General features: G+C 36.8%; 1 protein-coding gene across 6 annotated transcripts in view; it reads right to left on the bottom strand.

The window, feature by feature from the left end:
* Positions 1-676: 676 nt before the first annotated feature.
* The window catches only part of YLPM1 (YLP motif containing 1), a 65,587-nt gene continuing 43,817 nt past the window's right edge, over positions 677-22,446 (bottom strand). For 2 of the 6 annotated variants that reach the window (XM_030831747.2, XM_030831748.2), the window contains exons 11-21: positions 22,229-22,383; positions 18,967-19,029; positions 18,563-18,682; positions 18,170-18,346; positions 17,999-18,082; positions 17,627-17,710; positions 15,262-15,342; positions 12,032-12,083; positions 6,844-6,974; positions 1,408-1,590; positions 677-1,074 (exon numbers count right to left, since the gene is read on the bottom strand). In XM_030831747.2, coding sequence (XP_030687607.2) covers positions 1,444-1,590; positions 6,844-6,974; positions 12,032-12,083; positions 15,262-15,342; positions 17,627-17,710; positions 17,999-18,082; positions 18,170-18,346; positions 18,563-18,682; positions 18,967-19,029; positions 22,229-22,383 — 1,094 coding nt within the window. In that variant the 3' untranslated portion in view covers positions 677-1,074; positions 1,408-1,443. The other 4 variants (XM_030831749.3, XR_009563168.1, XR_009563169.2 and 1 more) reach the window with 4 other exon arrangements.

Below are 22,446 nucleotides of genomic sequence, written 5' to 3'. Positions count from 1 at the left end.
GTATGTTTCTAGGCTCCACCTGGTACCATTCACAAGAGAGGAAATTCTATGCAGAAGGCCATGCTTCCCAATCATGAACAATCTGGTAAGAACCTGAAAACTTGACAGGCTTAAAGGCTGCCTACCAGAGCACCCTGCATCGCCATACTCCTGCCCTGCAATCTTGACTTAAAAAATCAACAATTCAAGGTTAGCAGTGAGGCAACAAGCTCCCAAGCTTCATGGAGTACATCAGTTTTGTCTACCAGGAGTCAAAGCCAGATCAGGGAAAAATCAAAACGTAACAGAACGTGAAGGGAGAAAGTAAGAAGAGGAAGGAAAGAAAAGAGGGAGGAGCAGAGAAAGGATCCAAAAAATAAAGAAAACAATAAAACATCATGATACAGAACAGATGTGCTCCAGGGAACTGAGGAATATTTGAAATTGTCTCTACTAGTCTTCAAGACACCAAGATAGAGAAAGAAATCAGCTATAAAACAAAGGTAAGTGTTGTGAACATCACTGAGCCTTGTGTTTACAACATGAATTATGGAATCATTGAGCTACATAATCTTGAATGGAAAAGAGGTTTTGGGATGTTCAATTAGCATGTAATTAGAACACACCATATTAAAAAAGCAATAAAAATAAAATTAAGAAAACAAGAGAAAGGGGCTCATGCTGTACAGCCCATGAATCTCATTGGCTTTATCATGAAAGTTTATTTTTTTTAATCCTAGTACAATCAACTACCAGTTACATACAGTAAAAAAACAAAAACAGCCACAAAGCAATGATGATAGAGATAGTCTGCGACACTGTACAGTGGAGGAAACGTTGTCTGTTGGAGTCCTCCGGCAGATCTCCACCTGGCTTCGGCAGTTAAGCTATCAATCCCTCCCTCCCCAAAGTAGTTAAAAAGAAAAATTAATGTCTTGCTTGGGTAGAGCAAGATCCTAATACCTCTTGGGGACACTGGAGAACTTTAAAAAACTAAAGCAGTAGAAACAAAACAAAAACTGAAATGTGGAAGCAAGGTGACACACAACGAAGCTCCATGAGGCGTTGGCTTCAGACCACCTCAAAGCGAACCACCTGGAAAGAAAAGAAAAGGCTGTCACAGCAGGAAGGAACAGACAGAAAATTCAGCAGACCTTAGTCTCTCTCATCACTCCACTCCTTACCAAATCTACAGAATCCAAGCTTTTCTTAAGTCTTATATTTTTATAAGTAAGCCAGGTTGCAGAAAATTGCTTCCTTTTCTAATACCCTGTATTGCAAATGCTGGCAACTAGCACATACTTACTCTTTTAGAACCAGAAAACAATACAAGAAGAGAAGCATTTTTAGCAAAGCATGCTGTCTTCTTTATCTCAAACTCTTCAAAACAACAAACAGTAGGCTATTTATATGACTGCGTACCCTTACCTTAGGGGAGTAATGACTCCATTCAAAAACTAAGTCTCATATATATTTGGTTCGATTGAGGGCTTTTTCAGCCAGGTGACCACTTTCATCTGTGATCTTCTCCCAATCAGTCTGTCCGACCACAAAACCTATGGCCCTTTTCCTATCTGCATCCTTCTTTTCTTCCAGGTCTGCCCATCTCACCTAAAAAGAACACAGCATTAGGCTGGGCTTTAGAAAAAATAAGTATGCAAAGAGCCTCTTAGCTTTCTGAATAGTCTAATGGGTAGGATAACTAATTTAAAGCCAGGAGGTTAAAAACTTAGAAGTTAACTGTGGAGGACTGAAGAAAGCCATATACCTTAAGTTACAGAAAGAAAACTCTCTAGTCAATCACCAAGTCCTAACCACTCCAGCTCCTGAACAGTTCAGCCCTCAGTTCAGTCCTATCCCCTTCCCCCTCCTGTCACTCCTTTTCAGTTCACTGGCCTCATTTTTTACCTAAGGAAAAGCACTAACCTCTACCTAGTCTTCCTATCTTCATTCGCACTCCCTCCGATCCACTCTGCCAGAGGAATCGTCCTAAAATACACACAGCTTTAAATCTGTGCCCTACCTACAGAATGAAATCCAAGCACACAGGTCCCTCTGGATCTGGCCCTGTCTATTCTCCTGCAGCATCTCTGGGCAGTACCTATGGCACTTTATACAGCAACACAAAATTACTTCCAGCTCTCAAAGCACACTGGGCCATTTCTCATCTCTGTAAGGCTGCACAAACTAGTCTCTCTTCCTGAAACATCTTTGTTCTAACCTGGTCCACCTGGCATGAGTCTAGTCATCAACCCTTGCTTTATCCCTCTTGTCCTTTGCCAATCAAATAATTAATCATTGCTTCCCGGGAGTTACTTCTGGATTTTGACATGTCTAGTTTTGAACTTCCATACTGTATTGCAATTATCCACTTACAGATCTCTCTTCCCTAACAGACCATATACACCCTAGATCAAAGACTGAGTTGTTGTTTTTTTCTTTTTTAAAAAACTTATTTATTTTTGGCTGCATTGGGTCTTCGTTGCTACGCGCGGGCTTTCTCTAGTTGCGGCGAGCGGGGGCTACTCTTCGTTGCAGCGCGTGGGCTTCTCATTACAGTGGCTTCTCTTGTTGCGGAGCATGGGCTCTAGGCACCCGGGCTTCAGTCGTCTCAGCGCCTGGGCTCAGTAGTTGTGGCTCACAGGCTTAGTTGCTCCGGCATGTGGGATCTTCCCAGACCAGGGATCGAAACCATGTCCCCTGCATTGGCAGGTGGATTCTTAACCACTGCGCCACCAGGGAAGTCCCGAAAGACTAAGTTTTATTTATCTCCACATAATAAATTGTTTTGAAATTTATCCTTAGAAAACAGGGAGCTGGTATGATTACTTTCATTTATGAGATGAAGAGACCAAGAGACAGACTCAGTTGACACCATTTATGGCAAGATTATAACTACAAATATATAGATCAGGGGTATTTTCTATTGGTATTCTGATATTTTTAAAATATGGATTCTTACATGTTATGGTAGTAATTTAAAAAATATAAGCAGATATATCCTCTAAAACATGAAATACTTAAAAGAGACTATGAAACTGTGGTTTGCAATACCTAGTACCAAAGTCTGCAGAGATTGTATTTTAAATATGGCTTGTGATTTATTGTGATTGTGATCTGTGACCAGGAAAGGGAACCGGAGCATGCTCAACCGTGCTGCACCTGGAAATGTGTAATTGCTCTTAGAGGTACACTGACCCTCCCTATTATCATTTATAGGAATGGTAATCAAATGACTAGGCTTCTTCTCCTCCACCACCACCACTGTTTTTAGCAACCAGTTAGCCAAAGATAAGATACACAGTAACAGCTGTGGGGGAAAACTGATAACACCTGACTCTTTTTAAAGTAGATTTTTTGTGGGTAGAAAACCTATGACTCAATTTCTTTCATGGGCCTCAGTAAAAAGCTATTTTAATAAACAATGTGGGCTCCTGTGTACCAAGATCTCTGGGCCTTCTGCCCATTAATGCTGATGTATTTATTTTGACAGATTCATGCACCCCTCTCCCAGCTCTCCCTGGGATCAAGGGTATACATTTTAGCAAAAGATGACTATGGTTAAGGGGAATGAAGAAAGGATGGATGGATGGACAGATGGATTGTGGCCACTGAACAAAGAAACGGTAACCAGTCCACAGTACTTCCTTAGCACAGAGTTAAACACTAATCAATCTTGCCCTGAGTAAACTAACAGCTAATTTTTAAATCTGTAGTTTAAATTCTAAGTCTTTAAAACTGATGCTATATCAACATTATTTATTTACATGTCAGGCTCCTCCAGCGGAGGTCCACTCCTTAAGTGGCCTCCAATTGCACAGACCTGACACACAGACATACAACACTGTAGAAGGAATGAATAATTACCAAAAACACTAAAAATATATGGAGCAAAATAATAACTTTCAACTAGAAATAGCTTCTTAAATGTCAGTGTCCCTCCTAATCTTCCTAGAGGTACTTTTACTGAGATTTACAATCTCAATTTTTTGCCATTTATCTTAACTGTAAAAAGAAAAAAACGTTATAATAAAGAAAACTCTTGACCAATACGCAAAAGTTTCAGATACATATATTTTATCCGTTGTCACCAAAAATATTTCTGAAATGTATGAGTTCAGCAAACAAGAGAAATGTTCACTTTTCCACAGTTATCAAAGAAACACAAATTAAAGTCCATTTTATACCCAACTAAGCAAGTGGAAATTTAAAAAAATAAATTATATTTTAAAACCTAGCCATTTTGGTAAAATTCTAATATCAACTCTACAGAACTACCTTTGTGTTACAGTGTAAATTAATCCCAGAAACCTGCCCAATATTTATAAAAAGCTGAATTCTAGAAATCAAGAGACCCCAGGAGGGCTTCACTGGTGGTGCAGTGGTTGAGAGTCCACCTGCCGATGCAGGGGACACGGGTTCGTGCCCCGGTCCAGGAGGATCCCACATGCCGCGGAGCGGCTGGGCCCGTGAGCCATGGCCACTGAGCCTGCGCGTCCGGAGCCTGTGCTCCGCAACGGGAGAGGCCACAACAGTGAGAGGCCCGCATACCGCAAAAAAAAAAAAAAAAAAAAAAAAAAGAGAGACCCCAGGAAAGGAATGAGTAATGAGTCCTGCATTCCTGGCTACCTGTAGGATTTCCTTGTGCTCTGATGTTGATTTTGGTAAGTGGTTTGAGTGTTAAAAACTATTTGAAGCTGATTCACTTTGATATAAAGTAGAAACTAACACACCATTGTAAAGCAATTATACTCCAATAAAAATGTTAAAAAAATTACTATCTCCTCAAGAAAAAAAAAGCTATTTGAAATGAGGGTGGGAGGCAAGGAGGAGAGTGAAAAGAGGAGCCACAAGAATTAGGATGTGAACCGCTCATGCTCTTTGTCCACCCAGCTTACAAAGTAAATTACATGGGATCACATACTCCTGACTGAAGAGAGTAACAGTTACCTGACTAAAAATGAACTAGAGAAAAATATTTCTCATTTGGAATTATTCACTGTTACACCAAATTATTATGCCCAAGGAAGAGCTGTTTCTACTCTTCTGTTGCCCCAACCTTAAAACTGGAATAAGAGGTATCAAGACAAGTAGTCCCTGCGTGGAGCTGGGCACATACAGAAGGCCACTAACCAGGTCTCAAGACACAGACAAGGGCAGGTCTAGGGACTGTCTGCAGTATTTGAAAGAGCTTTGAAACCTGGAGTCCTTTGTAATGGTATCCACTGTAATGAAGTTTTACTGGCATTTTTATTCTCTTAATAAATATCCTTTTAATATTGAATTACTAAGAGAATTCATAAAAAAGAAATGATGTGTAATGATGATGAAATTATTATTAACTTCATTCTTACTTAGAGAAATGAAAAATGAGATACCTTTTTTTTTTCACCGATTAGATTGTCAAAAGTTAAAAAGTTCAATAACAGCACTGTTGGTGCAAGTGTGGAAAAACAGGCATTTCCTTACATGTGGGTGTATAAATAGGTGCAGTCTTTTTGGAAAACAATCTCACAATATCTGTCAGAATGATAAATCATATTCTATGAGCTTGCAGCTTTAAGACTAAAAATAATCCCTAGAGATATACTGTCAAAAAGATGCCAAGATGTATGCATATGACTTTCACCAGAGTATTATATTAGCAATAAAATGAAAACAGCATAAGCATCCACTGATAAGGGACTGGATAAATAACTGATTATTCAGCCAAACAATGGCACACTAGGCAGGCATTTAAAAAGAACGGTAGGGAATTCCCTGGCAGTCCAGTAGTTAGGACTCTGTGCTTTCACTGCCGAGGACCGGGGTTCAATCCCTGGTCAGGAAACTAAGATCTTGTAAGCTGCGTGGCACAGACAAAAAAAAAATAAAAAGAACTGTAGGTTTGTATATACTCAAATAGAAAGATCAAGACAGACTAGCTGGAAAAGGTTTATGCAAATCATATGTAATATGATCCCTCTTACTTTATTTTGTTTTAAAGGATATATACAATTATCACTTTTATTGAATCTGACATCTACGTGGAAGACTTAGCCAACATCCTGGCTTCATTACTCTGTTCCGTATCATAGCAAAGCTTCTTCAAAAAGTTATCTACATTTGCTGTTCTGCACTTCCTCATTTCCTATTCTTCTACCATCTGCTCCAAACTGGCTTCTGTCCTTCAACTCTCTAAGAAAGCTTGACTTTTTTTTGATCAAACATCAACGATCTCCATGTTGCCAAATCCAATGGCTATTTCTCTTTTCTCAATTTACTTGTCTTCCCTGTATCATTTAACAATGGAGTATTTTTTACTTCTTAAAACATTTACCTCTATCTGAACTTCTAAATTTTGCAGACCTGAGTCCTATTATCACTTCTAACTTAACTGGTACCTCCCTGAACTTCTGATTTTTCACTCCTAAGCTTCCATCTCCCCTACTTTTCACTAACTCAGTAAATGGCACCACATACATGGAATGCTTATGGCCAGAACCCTGAAGAGTCACCTTTGATTTCATCCATCCTGGACCCTCTACATCTAATCCATTAAGAAGTCCCATAGATTCTCTTTAATACTCTACTTTGCACCTGGCTCTTTTGCCCCATGACAAAATGGCACAAGCAGCCATTCCAAACTCCTTTAAGTGGACACCATGCTAGCCACGTGAGGTTCTGTTCTCCATTTTTTAAGTTACTTGTACATTTTGATCTGATCATTTGTAAGGACTCTTTTTTTTTAATGTGTAATATGATACAGTATAAACCAAACCACTCTAAAAAAACAGCATTCATATGATTATCTGACTATAACTTTCTAAAACCAGATGCCTAAACGGGCCCTTTATCTGTTGGTAGTTATTGACAGTCTCTTACCCTCTTCTTCCCAGGCTCAGAAGCACGAGTGTCATAATCATCAGGGAGCTGAAGATAATCCTCCATTCTGCTGGCAATAGCCTCCCAGTCACGTTTCCTTTTAGTACCAGTTCTCAAGCCATCCAACTTGTCTGAGGGACAAACACAGAGCCGCAGCATTAAGGAAGAGTGTGAGCTGGCACACGACACAAAAACAAGGGAAAAGAAGGCTGGAACACTGTCAGAGGGCACATCCGCATTTGTGAGAGCAGCATCACTTGTAGATCCAAACTATCTTCTTGCCTGAGATAATATCGAGTTCTGTGCAATTTCCATTGTTTATCTGGTGTTCATACTGGCAGCCTTTACATTACTATGTTGGTTTAAGTAACAAATATGGGCAGAACAAGAGAAGACACTTGTTTCCTGGCCTCCTTATCCTCCCACCCCACCTAAAATCACAACACTTCAGCTCTCATGTTCTGATGAAAATGCAACATTGGGTTTTTCTAAGAGCAATTTCTTCCATTCTTTCTTTTCTTTAACACAATATTAACACCACCCATTAGATGTGCAGTCATGTGTGTATCGTATTATATGAAAAGCAGGTAGTACAAGAACTTAATGAGCCAAGCTAACGTTCAGAAAGGTTTTAGATTAACAGTTTCTTGGGATTTTGACCACTGTGAGACGATTCGTCATGAGAATGTTTATGAGTAAGTTGATTATACAAATCACCACTTTCTTTGGTTATACTGTGAAGTGCTGTTGACCATCCTGAGGCTAAGGGCTAGTCAGCCAAAGTGGCTGGATCTGAATTTTCTTTCTGAATCCTCAATCTGAGAGGCTTTCCAAAAGCCCCAAACTGTAATCAATTAAATGAACAGGGATTGCTGATTCAGAAATTATTAGATATGAGTTTAGGTGTCTTCAAGAACACACGATGAAAATGTGTGGGGTTTTTTATTGGTTATTAATTCTGATTTTGAATTCTACATGTGAAATATTATGAGTTATACATATACATATATATATATTATATATATATATATGCACTACACTGAAGCACTAAATTTTTGGATCATCTGTAGTTATAAACACACTATTATTAAGTAGGTCAATAAAGGAAAACCTAAACACTTCAGAAACACACAATAACCACATTTCATTTAAGTCCATAAAGGGTGCAGAGTGTATATATAATAGAAACCTTTTAGGCATCAAGGTGGAGAGAACTTGACATGAAAAGAAAAGTACAATGGAAGCAGGAGGGAAGGTGAGTTTATGCTTCAAATGTAGAAGTTATACACACAACTAACTGTGCGTACCATACAGGCCTCAAAAACCAGGAAGATTTTGCATACTTGGTAAAGCTTTTATTTCCTACGTTCCTCCCCCATAAAAGCAATATTATTGAAATATCAGCAAGGCAAACTACAACACTTTACAAAACCCAAGAAATTTTTATCACATCACTTCTGAAAATTTTTAACACGGATTGAGTTCAACAGGAACAGTCTTCTAATCTCCTCTGTAAATCACATGCTGTACCAAATGGCTCTAACCTACATGTATATGACAGGCCATATTATACAAGATCTTAAAGAAGTGACACCTTGATTGCACAGGGACATAGAATATGGTATTAGAAAACCAACAAAGTCCCACAAACAGTAAAACTGTTCTTAGTTCAACAGTGTACAGTATTAGCAGAAGAGTAAGCAGCTCCAATACACTTATTGAATAAACCTCAAAGGATTTCCAAACTTAATAAGATCAACTTCCACATTAACATACTTCAAAGGAAAATTTCATATTTCAACTCTAAGAATAGAACATGGCCAGGCAGCAATACAGAAGGGCAGTGAGAAAACTGCAAGAACTTTTCCTCATACACTGGGTGTATGACAGGAGTTACACACCAGGAGTCCCATATTTGCAACATGGAAGTTCAGAAGAGCATGTATTTCTAGTCTGAACACCCTTGTTTGTAATGTTTAATTTGAAATTTTATTGTGCACAACATGTTTAAAGTTTCCTTCTTGGGGCTGAAGAAAGGTTCATACCTCTTCCACATGGCATCCTGGAAACCCAAACACACAGATGTATGGCATAAGGTGAAGGAAGAGGAATCTGGGGTATTTGTTAGTTACAGAAGACGACTGGTGTCCAACACACTCATACTAATGATTTTCAGAGGTTTGAATTTCAAAAGGTGAAGTTTTAAGATGAAGATGAAAGTATAAATATCCAACTTGGCAGGTCACAGAATTTTACCACATCTTCAAAACAGTATATATTATTATTACAGCACAACAGAAAAAAAAATTTAGATATATCTATATATTTTCTAAACATAAATGATATTTCTGAAAATTTGATCACAGTGAACACACAAGGGTTACGTGCCTATACAAATAATAATTGCATTCCAACTGTGAAGAGATGAAACCGCCTGACATGTAGAAGGCCAGTACACAATAACTCATAAGCAGAGACAATGACACTGAGATGAGAAAAGCAAAAGTACTCGATATGAAGAAGCCTAAATTAGGATGACAACAGTCTCAAATATTCTTTTGGTTTTTCAGTTTGAGAAACCAAAATCATGTCAGTGGAATTTAAGTAGCTTGAATGCTGAATCCCAGCATTTGCTGTGGCATGTAACACCCACCCTCCTTGCATTAGGGTGCCTGTGTCCCAGCTGGAAAGGAGCCATTCAGGTGCTACTGAAGGTGGGCCACAGGCAGTCTTCAACAGCTCCATGACACCCATGCCAGATGCAGCTCAGGCCAGTTCTGAATTTTTCTAAAATTACACCACTTCCAATTTAACACTCACACATAGGTATACTGTACTTAATGAACACAGATCAAGACTCTACAATGAGATTTAACAGCTCTTTGAAAGATTATAGGTAAGTATTTTCTCACTGGCAGACTTATTTGTAAATCAAAACTCCTCAGTTACAGATTCAGCTTGTCTAGCTCAATGTATGACACTGCTAAAGCTTAGTATGTTTCCACCCAGCATAATCATGTTACCAAGAGTAATTTAAGAAATGTTGGTAAAATACTCAGAAAAATAAATTGTACCTGCTAATCAAATCTACTGAATTTGCTATGATAAGGAAGGCAACATAAACAGGCTAATTCTCAAATGAAGAGCCTCATGTTTCAGGCTCTTCTTCTTTTTCTCAATTGGCTCCATGGGCCAATCTCAAAGAAGCAAGCACTTTCAGGAATGCTCACACTCCATCTGCCTTTCTCTAAAGATGATATAGCTCTCAAGATAACACAGTGGTGCAAGAGGCAAGTCATTATACGAAACATCACTGTCACAAACAAAAACCCAACTGCAAACATGTAAGAATTTATTTCCTAGATTCATTACTAGATCTTCAGTGCCTTTAATTGAAATGGTTTATTTAACAGTTCTATTTCTGGATCACTGTCTAACATTCTGCCTTTAAAACGGACTGAATTTATATGAAATGTATTTTCTGAGAAGCAAATAGTAGATAGGCCAGAATTTTTTCCAGAATTGATACCAAGATTAATGTCATATTATCTTGAATAATCATCATAACTAAATTCCATTTTCCTTTCTCTTTAGAAATTAGAAAGGAAAATAGAAAGTGGACTAGCTCGGGTTAAAAAAAAAGCATTATCCTACATAATATATTACATAAGGCCTCTAAAGATTATATGCTCAGCTAAAATATTTTACAATCCCCATGTCTCTTTAATTACCATTTCTCTTTGCCTCAAAAGATAATCACTACTTAGAGAACCAGAAAATAGGGAAATGATCTTATAGTCTTATAGGTTATTCTATAAGTACAGAACTTCAGATTTAATCTAATCTTAAAATAAACATATCTAAAGCATTATTATTAAAAAAGTAACTTGTGATTGTTATTTTCCTACATATTTAATTGCATTTAAACACTTATGAATACTTTAAAAGTTTAGGGAAGGAGATGGTTTATTATTAAGATTTCCCACAGAGGGAGGACGAATGCAAGAATATGTCAGAAACCACATTATCATTTTCACATGCCATACACTAGAAAAAAATCCTAGACTTTGCAACAAAGCACCTATCGCAACAATATGGTAATACTACAGTTTACGAATTATCTTTTCACATAGGACCTGGTCGTCATCAATGGCTCACATGATCAGCTGGGCAAAATAAAAAGCATAGACTATGCAATTGTGTGTAAAGTGCATCCCTCTGATGTCAGAAACACAGATAATATGCCCCAAACAGTGAAGTAGCTAAATGACTCAAATTTGTTCTATAAATTTAAGATATATTTCTATGGTTACTTCAGCTTTGGAGTTCCAGTATAATTCCAGGAGGAGAAATGCAGAGACCAACGGTCATACTTCATATATTAGTAAGGTCCATCTTTTCAAAAAATCTTATACCATTATCTTAAATTATTTACTAATACATCTTAATCAACATGTTAAATGGTTCTCTTTAGGTGAGGTAAAAAAAAAATTGTTCTGCAATATTACCGTGAAATATTGGGGTAAAATCCATTGGATATTATGATTTTCTGCTTGACAAAGAACCCCATTTAAGCAACTCCAATTTTTGACAATAATTTTCACCAGTCTACCTTGTAATCTGGCACTAAAGACAAGCTGGAGGAAAATTTAAACGGAATCTTACAAAGCGGGCTCCTCAAAGACCTGAATTATAGATCTACCTCCCCAACTCAGAAACTCTAATTTATTATACAAGGAAAATAACTGCCTTTTAATTAATTTTTAAACTTCAATATTTATTATTATTACTACCACTATTACCCAAAGTATTCATAATCAGGTTCAACTTTGGACTGCAGTTAAATATTTTTTTAAAAAAGTAGAAACCTCACCTACACCAACATTTCTGATTAATATAAATGAATGGATTTTAGAAGTGACAGTGTTTTATTACTAAATTTATCACATATTTCCATTTACTTTAAAAACTTTAAGTGGTACCGAAGGTAGTTCTTTTAAAATACTCTTCTTTCACTCTGTCACAAGACATAAAATGAAAGCCAACAAAATAGACTGAGGATGTAAGGTAGGCCAAAAATCTTCATTTAAGCAGAAACTTTGGGAAATTTGTTCTTCTTATAGCAGAAAGATCTATGACCATTACCATCAGGTATCACATATAAAAACAGGAAAAAGGAAATACCCACCTAGCTTTGCCTCAGATGTGTCCATCTCCCATTTGCTTTTCGGAATGTAACCCTAAATCGTACACAGAGAGAAGCTCGAAGGGTTAGAAAGAGACACATACATGCACATCACTTTTGAATTGGAAAAGCATTAAAACTGGGAATGGATTCAGTTTCCACTCACTATTTATAAATATATCCTGAGGGAAAACACAGTCTCATTATCTTTGAAGAAACTGAATTACCAAATTCACCAAACTTCACTGCCCAGATTTCAGAATAGTCACTTTAGAGTGGTATCATGAAGGCGCTTGGCGGCAACTACAGTTCAGGACACACAACTGTAGTCTGAACAGCAGCTATATAGCCAATGCGGTAAGAATGTATGGTAGTTACTGTGCTCAATTAATATCATTCAGAGTAGCAGAGAATTTATAATACTAGCTAGGTTATTTTCTAAATACAACTGCTATTATCAAGTGATAGTAGCCATGAGGTCCAAAGAGTGTTCTTCAAGACAGTTACTTTATATTCCAGTGTACTTTTAGATACTCAAAAGAAGGGAGAAAACTTGGTATCACTGAACACAATTATGAAGTTCAACTTCATTTTAAAATGACTCAATCCATTTACCAGTTAGATCTTACAAAGACTAATTTTACTGAATCAATTTCAGAGCATTACTTTTTCATCAGTTGGAAACTAGATTATTATTTCTGACGTCTTTTAAAAAATTACATCTTTCTATTATATGAAAACCCAGAAATCTCCACAGGCAATTTATATCTTATTTAATAAAATAACTGGGTGGTTTATTTCAAACAAAGTCCTACATAAGATTTTCAAATTTCACAATGTACCTATTTAGCTATGTAGTAAGCCTTTCAGTTTATTCACCTAGCAAGTGTATGCTTTTTCCACATAATTCACTGATTCCCCCTTTCCTTCATTTGGACTCTGTTCTCTATTAGGTCTTAACATACAGAACTTTAATATTAGGTTAGGACTTATTATATAGGACAGGTTCATCAAAGGTGTCAGCATCTTCTTTTAAGAATCCATATATCTTTCTACTATTGGGAATGTTCAAGTTCATAGAATAGACTGACACACGGGTAAAGTTGGAAAGTATGTTGAACATTTCATGACAATAGCTTCTGTGTAAGAGTGTACTAGAGTATCATCATTCTTCCAGGAAATCTACACGTTTTATACATTTCTAGTCTTTAAGCCAGACTAATAATTCACTTTCAACTAATTAGGCAGTATTTCAGATTATAAATTATACCATCCTTTCCAAATACATGTTTAGAACAAACCAAGACAAAGGCTGAAATGATGGTGCTAAAAGTTTAGTACTGATGGAATTTGTACAGTTGTATCTCAAAAACTCATCTGAAAACCTTAAACATCACTAGAATAATATATTTATAAATTCTGAGTCAGATCTATGAGGTTCACTGAAGCACTAAAGAAGACAAAATATCATACCAATGATCCCCCCAAAGGAGTCTCTTAACCAAGAAAAGTTTGGATTTCACCCAGCTATAGTAATCAGTACAGAGTAGAAAATGTAAAGTTCAGTGAAAATTCCATTAAAATGGTCTGAATGACACAAGACTTGCTCTTAACCCTTTCCAAGGGTCAATTCTCCAAGAATCTTTTACTCTTGGAATAGAACCCAATAGTAGAAGATCTCGATTCTGCATTTTGAAAAAAGGTTAAGAGAAGGTTTGTAACATGAAGATAAGCAAAATGAGTACATTAATTTCCCCCTGCTGGAACCATCTTTTTCTTCCTTAAAACTTAAAATCATTTTCTCACTGTTTGAAATATTAGGCTACTTGGAAATAAAAGAGATAGTTCAGCAGGGTAGAGTTCTAAGGCTTCATTGCCATGTTTCTGATGAAAAAATATAGTATTACAGTGTGTTTCACTTTTAAAAATAATAGTACATTCAATTAAAAGTTCCAAGTTTTGACCTACACCTAAGCAAGTCAGATGTTATGAACCATATGCTGAACTGAAATCTCCACAAAAGGAAGACAGAGCTTCAGAAAGCTAACATTAGAGACTTCTCACATGATCGACTGCTAGTACACACGCTGCAAGTAGCTAAACTGGTCATTAGCCATATTCCAGGACAGCGTGGACCTTTAAGTGAACTTCCTGCCTACGTCTTAGATCATGTATGTCAAAATACAACCTAATTAATAAAAATACTTCGTTTAAAGAAAAAAAAACATAGGAGACTCAAATGCCATTAACTTTAAAGCTTATTTTTTAATCCACATATGAAATCTAGGAATGTAGAGATTGACACCATCTCTATGCAAACACACAGTTTCTATTCAGAGTCCTCTATAACACACATGGGTTGATGGGACCACTCCTTAGAGAGAATGTATTCTCTAGGGGTTAGGAATCAGGGTTCTCGCTTTGCACATTTTCAGAAGAATATGAAAAGCAGCTTTAGCAAGGGCTGAAGTATTAAATAAAACAAATAATATTTTGAATTTAAAAAGCAACACTATTCCAAGGCACTGCTAATCTCTGTACCCCATTAGCAAACACTGAAAATAACGTAAGTCTATAGGTCGCATATTCTTGAATGACAGGGTAAAGGCAGACATCACTACAGAGGTGTGATCAAAAGCATTTACAGTAGGTACACGGGATCTTTGAATTCGCACTACGTAAGCCTTTAATCAGCCTAAGCAAAATGCATTGCCTACACAGTCAAATCATTTTCCCCATCACTTAATAGGATAAAATGCGGAAGAACAAATCCAGCAGTCAGTGGCAACCCTCTGCCTCCTCATTCAATAAGTTCTTCTGCCTCAGTTTATAGAAAATCAATTTTGAGCTCTTATAGCGAAGAAGAGACAATTATGCATACATTGGGTAGGCTGTACCACGTATCTGCTGGAATGTAAGAATACCCTTTCAAATGTAATCGATTTTCTTAAAAAGTGTATTCCCCTAGAGCCACCCACAAATAGATGAGTGAGTACAAGGGTAAGTTTCTTAGCATTCTAAAAATTTTCTTGTAACAACACAGTAGAGGGTTCTTTTCCTTTGGTCAGGGGAAAAACAAAAAGTATCCAAAAGTCTCCTTGAAGATGATTATGGGAACTTTTACCATTAAGGTGCAATATCAACAATAGTCATCTGATCACAGAGCTGAATTTAAACCCTTAAGAATTTTAATAAAGAGACACTTTGTTCAAAGTGGTTGTTCTGTCTCCTACCAGTTCGCTTTCCTCTTCCTCTGCATCTTTCTTTTCATCCTTCTGTTCTTCAATATTTGCATCAAAATCTTCCATCTCCACCTATAATACCGCAATAATCACACACAAAAAGACTGAGTTAACATCTAGGAAAATGTTGAGTCCCTCACTGAGATATGAAATGAGCACAGTTGCCCAGTGCAAGACACACAGACTTGCTGTTACATGCTAAGTAATTTCTAACACCCTAAACTTTGAAACAGAACTGACAGACAAGATGATATTCCTGCTTTTCATTTTCCTGGGATATCCATCTTTGTAATTCTCTATGAAGTTGAGTACAATGATCTAAATTGATGGTTATCTGTTTTGAATGACAATGGATTACTAGGATTTCTTTTTAAAACCTTTAGCAAGTATTTTTTCAATCAAGTAAAACAGGTATGATTCAAATTTCAAAATGTAAGAAAGGGTACAGTGAAAAGTCAGATGATAATAGCTTGGCCCAGAATAGTAGCAATACAAATAGAGAGTAGATAAATCAGAGAAGTATTTATAAGGTAAAACTGACAAAACTTGTAGACTGACTACATGGTGGAGGGGTAGAATCAAACACTGGTACAAGGGGAAAGTAAAGAGTCAAAGATAATGGAGAGTAGAGAGTCAGGGTTTCAGCAACCAAGTGGACTGATGGATCTAATTACTAAAATAGAGAATGTGAGAAGACGAACAGGTTTGGATGAATTACATATTGAATAGGTTGAGTCTGAGGTGTACTAAGATAATACATATTTTTTGGTAAAGAATTTGGAAAATAATGGTAGAATTATAAAAATCACCCACAACCCCTCCACACAGATATAATTACTGTTAAGATATTGGTGAAATTCATTCCAGCCTTTACAATTTAATATTAAGGGCATAGAAGTGGCAATCCAAGGTACCAAGAAGCCTGATTATCGATACAGAATGTGCAGATTGAATGTAGAGCCTAGGATAGAGCCCTAAAGAACTCCAGCGTTTAAGGACTGGGTAGCGAGAGAAGCCAGCAAAGGAGACTGAAAAGGGATGGCCAGAGATGCAAGAGGAAAACCAGGAGAAGGTAGACTCACAGAAGCCAAGAGAAAAATGGTTTCAAGAAGGTGGACATGGTCAACCATGTCGTATGTGGCTGCAACATTAAGCAAGAGAAGTGAGAATTGTCCATTGCCATGGAAATCTTTGGTGAGAGAGTCTCTAGAGAATGGCTGGGGCAGAAGCCAGAGGAAATGGGATGAGGAGTGGCATGGGAGGTAAAAACACGTAAAAATACAGTGACAACACTGAGTACAGATAACTCTCATTCACAGGAAGAGGTCAAATGAAACAGAAGTACATAACTGATTAAAAGAGAAAAATCTCCCCTTTTCCATAATAAAGATTTATTTATTTCAAACTAGTAATTGACTTAGACAAGAATTCGCAATCTGTGAAAATCTGTCGGGGAACAGGATATTAACAGTATCAAAGTATCTCCCTACAGATTACTTATTAGGAAGAGAAAAATGCAGAAAAATTTGATGGATATCACCTGAACCAAGTGATCAACACTTAAATCACCAATAATGAAATAAGATGACATCATATGACCCCTGATATGATGCAGTGAGAACACAATGTCCCTTATGTAGAATTCCTGCTAATGTTTAACCTAAAGCTAATCATGACAAACCCAAATTGAGGGGCATTCTACAAAACAGCTAAGTGGCCTCTACTCTTCAAAAATTTTTTGTCTTCCATGACAATGACATAGCTGAGAAACCATTTTTTGTATTAAAGGACTGGATCCTGGATTTTAAGAAATTCTTATAAAGCACAGTATGGGAACAACTGGTGAAATATGAATATGGACTGTATATGAAAGAATTCAGGAAATTTATATTACCTAATATAGTATCTTATCAATGTTAAATTTCTTATATTTGATAATTGAGTCTTCTAGTTTTGTAAGAGAATGCCCTTGTTCTTGGGAGATATCTACTGAAATATTTAGGGCTAAAGGGTTTATGAGGTCTGCATTTTAACTCTCAAATGGTTCCACAGTAAGAAGAATAGTAGTAGTACTAGTAGCAGTAGCAGTAGCAGTAGTAACAAGAAGAGGAAGAAGAAATCTAAATAGAGAAAAATGAGACAAAATATTAACAACTGGTGAATCTCAACGAAAGTCATGCAGGTGTTCTTATATTGGGTTGCCCAAAACGTTTGTTACGGTTTTCCATTATGGAAAAACCCAAACGAACATTCTGGCCAACGCAATACTATACGTGCCATTTTCTGTCATTTAAATTTTTTTCAAAATAAAAAAAGGCGTCGCTCTTGCACTGCTTTCGAGCCAAAGGACGCTCACCTCTTCAATAGCAGCATCTTGCAGCAAAGAACGAATGTCCAGACGCATCATATGACGAGGCGCCGTTTCCCAGTGATCGGCCATCTAATTGAGAGATTCAGGAGGTCACGTTATCTCTGGAAACTACTCAAAGAAAGACCAAGAGAATAGCCAAGACAAATTTAACTAATACTGTGAAGTCTAACAGGCTAGTTCCAGGAAGAGCTAGGACACCTCGTACCCTTAGATACAAAGGGTAAGAAACATTTACTAAAGCAGGTAGAAAATATATTTTGAAAGTAAAGGGGATAAATAAGAATTTCCAGGCAACAGTGATGAAACAGGCAAAATGAAGTTTAGAATGTTACACCCTCTGTGCTTCAAAAAAATCACCTTATTTATTTCTTTAAGCTTTCTTCCATGAATATTCCTCTTGCTACAAGTCTGGTTATCTGCACTCATTTCAGCCAAATACACCTAAGGAAGAATGAATAATGATTAGGCAAACAAATGCAGCACTTACATGATAACATAAAGTACTCTCAAGTTCTTTTAAATCTATACCTCAAATCCCTTGGTTTTTGCTGCACTCCAAAACTGGTCAAAATGTCTAACTCTGTCATTGATGGCATCCAGGATGATGAAAGGGAAAAAGCCATCATCCAGAGTCTTTTTGAAAGTTTTGAACATGCTGGTGCGGTAGGTTTCCTCCATCTCAGCTTCATATTCATATTCCATTACCTAAGATCCCCCCAAAGAGATATGGAGTTAGCAAAAGCAAAGAATCATCTTAAATCTCTTCCCTCGTTAGCATTTGGATACAGACAACTTTCTAGTCTTTCCTTCATACCTGAGTACTAAAGTTTGTGTTCAAAAAAACCACATTTCTCTCTGAACATGTTTTCCTTTCAATGCTATTTATGAATCAGGATGTAATCTGAGAGGAATATACCATACCTTTTTTTTCACTTTCTTTCCAGAATCTGGATCTTTTTCTTCCTTTTCCACTTCAGCGATGAAGTAATCATCCAGGCTTAGAACTCTGGGTGCAGGTCCTCCAAATTCTACCTCCTTATCCTGAGAATCATATATTCAAGAAAGTTAAAGAGAATTCATGGAATAAGTTAATAAATGTGCACAAAGTTTTTCCTGTGGCTAAATACCACGCAATCTTCTTGTAGTTTCAAATCAAGCAGGGGCAAAGTATCTGCCTAAGCAGATCAATATTTATGATATAGCATCTACCAGATGGGCCAACTAGAATGGATCAAATGGGAAATATCTGTATCAATATCATATAACTTGCTAAGAAGGCAAGTGGCTAACAAAAGCAACTGATTCTTCCACTTTCCCATACTCACTCGAATAAGTTTCGCAACATGTGTCTTTCCACTGCCAGGCAATCCTCTCATTATAACAACAATCTGAAACACAACGAAAAAAAAAAATCACCCAGGGAAGATTTTATTTCACAGTGAGATCTTAGAGTTAACAATGACCTATCATTCTCCAGGACAGACCATATGATAGGCCATGAAACAAACCTTAATACATTTGAGAGCATAGGAATAATACAAAGCATGTCTCTGACCACAATGGAGTAAAATTAAAAATTTGGGAAATTCACAAGTATGTAGAAAGTAAACACCATACTCCTAACTAACCAGTGGGTCAAAGAAGAAGTCAAAAGAAAAATCAGAAAATACTTTGAGATAAACAAAAATGAAGACACAACATAAGACAGTGGAAGAACAAACTAAACCGAAAGCAAGCAGAAGGAAGGAAATAGTAATATTAGACCAGAAGTTAATAAAATAGAGAACCGAAAAACAAAGAAAAATCAATGGAGCCAAAAGCTAGCTCTTTGAAAAGAGCAACAAAATTGACAAACCTTTAGCTAGACTAAGAAAAAAGAGAGAAAATTCAAATTACTAGAATCAGAAAAAAAGCGGGGACATGACTGCCAACGTTACAGAAATTTTAAAAGGGTTATAAAGGAATACTATGAACAACTGTATACCAACAAATTAGATAAATGAAATGGACAAATTCCTAGAAAGACACAGCCTACTGAAACTGACTCAAGAAGAAATAGATACCCTGAATAGACCTATGATAAGTGAAGAGATTTAATTAGTAGTCAAAAAACTGCCAAAAAAGAAAAGCCCAGGCCCAGATGGCTTCTTCACCGAATCCTAACAAACCTTCAAAGAAGAATACCAACTCTTCACAAACTCTTCCAAAAAACAGAAGAGGAAGGAACAATTCCCAACTTATTTTATGAGGCCAGCATTTCAAAGCAAGCATATAATCTGATACCAAAACCAGACAAAGACATCACAAGAAAATTACAGATATCTCTTAGGATTATGGATACAAAAATTTTCAACAAAATACTACCATATTGAATCTAGCAACATATAAAAAGAAGTACACAACATGACCAAGTAGGGTTTATCCCAGAGATTCAAATTAATATCTGAAAATCAGTTAATGTAATACATTGTATCAATACAATAAAAAACAAAAAAATCTCAATGCAGAAAAAGCATTTAACAAAATCAAACATCCTTTCATGATAAAAACATTCAACAGGGGCTTCCCTGGTGGCGCAGTGGTTGAGAGTCCGCCTGCCGATGCAGGGGACGCGAGTTCGTGCCCCGGTCCGGGAGGATCCCACATGCTGTGGAGCGGCTAGGCCCGTGAGCCATGGCCGCTGAGCCTGCGCGTCCAGAGCCTGTGCTCCGCAACGGGAGAGGCCACAATGGTGAGAGGCCCACGTACCGCAGAAAAAAAAAAAAACATTCAACAAACTAGGAATGGAAGGGAACCTCCTGAACTTGATAAAGGACATCTAATGAAAACCCACAACTAACATAGTACTTAATGGTGAAAGACTGAAAGTTTTCTTTCTAAGATCAGGAATAAAACAAGGATGTCCACTCTCACCACATCTATTCAACACTGTACTGGAGGTCTAGCCAGAGCAATGAGGCAAGAAAAAGAAAAAAGGCATACACATTGTAAAGTCAGAAGTAAAACCATCTCCATCTGCAGATTACATGATCTTATAGATAGGAAAAACCCTAAGGAATCCACGAAAAATCTATTAGAACCAATAAATGAGTTCAGCAATGTTGAAGGATATACAATCAATACGAAAAAATCAATTGTATTTCAATACAACTGAACAATCCAAGAATGGAATTAAGCCATCTATATCTTCCTTTTTTTTTTTTTTTTTGGCAGCACCGTGTGGCTTCCGGGATCTCAGTTCCCCGACCAGGGATTGAACTCGGGCCACAGCAGTCAAAGCACAGAATCCCAACCACTAGACCACCAGGGAACTTAAGCCATCTATATCAATAATAACATTACACATGAATGGATTTAAACAATCCAATTAAAAAGCAAAAATTATCAGACCGCATAAAAAAACATGATCCAACTATATGCTGTCTATAGGAAACATACTTTATTTGTGTCACTGAAAGACACAAATAGATTGAAATTAAAAGGATGGAAAATGATATATCAACAGCCACAGGAAAGCTGGAGTAACTATACTAATAATAGATGAAACAGACTCTAAAACAGTGACATACATACATATACAGAGTCAAACTTCTGATGGAAATCTCCCGTTTTATTTAAACAGAACCATTTTATTTAAATGGAATCTAATTATTTTGCAATATAAGATAAATTTAAGAATGTATACATATGGAGGAAAATAGGTCTAAACTAATCAAGTCTCCTAATTCTCCCTCTTTTAGTTCCACATACCATAAAACCAAATCCTCTTTTCCCTTCTTCAAATTGCAATTAATTGAGTTCTTATGAATTATTTTCTAAAATTTTCAACATTTTTTTCTGCCAAGCAATTAAGCTCTAATTTCTTAGATTCTATAGGGTAGGCAGTTTATGAGATTTTATGATGATTTGGAGATGCCTTTAATCTGATATTAATACTATGTCACACGTGGAAACAACCTAAATGTCCATCAACAGATGAATGGATAAAGAAGATGTGGTACATATACACAATGGAATACTACTCAGCCATAAAAAGAATGAAATAATGCCATTTGCAGCAACATGGATGGACCTAGAGATTATCACACTAAGTGAAGTAAGTCAGAAAGAGAAAGACAAATACCATGATATCACTTATATGTGGAATCTAAAATATGGCACAAATGAACTTAACTACGACACAGAAACAGACTCACAGACACAGAGAACAGATTTGTGGTTGCCAAGGGGGAGGGTGGGGGGGGATGGACTGGGAGTTTGGGATTAGCACATGCAAATTATTATATACAGAATGGATAAACAACAAGGTCCTACTGTATAGCACAGGGAACTATATATATTCAATATCCTGTGATTAAACCAAAATGAAAAAGAATGTATATATCTGTGTAGCTGAATCACTTTGCTATATAGTAGAAATTAACACAACATTGCAAATTAACTATACTTTAATAAAATAAAATTTTCTTAAAAATTAAAAAAAAATACTATGTCACTGAAAAGTACAGAAATTCTGTTCAGGATACTAAAAAGATTTCTTATCAGCTTCTAATTTGCAAGAAAGCTAGTCATTTACATAGGACTTACTCTCTCAGGTCTGCTCTCTCGGCCAGGTGGTTTCAAAATATCATCCACATTCTTAGATTCAGGTTTCTTCTCAACCCGCGGAGCTGGAGGTGGCTGGTGGCTCAGTGAAGGAGCTGGTAGGGGCATTCGCTCCTCTGGGTAAGTTCTTCGTTCTCCTAGGATTCCAGCAGTTGAACAAATTACTATTTACACAGTAATTATTTAAAATTTTAACTCTC

The sequence above is a fragment of the Globicephala melas genome, chromosome 2 (assembly GCF_963455315.2).
Source record: "Globicephala melas chromosome 2, mGloMel1.2, whole genome shotgun sequence".
In the NCBI taxonomy this organism is placed as follows: domain Eukaryota; kingdom Metazoa; phylum Chordata; class Mammalia; order Artiodactyla; family Delphinidae; genus Globicephala; species Globicephala melas.
The sequence above is the reverse complement of the archived record's forward strand: the minus strand, read 5'-3'. Positions and strand labels throughout refer to the sequence as shown.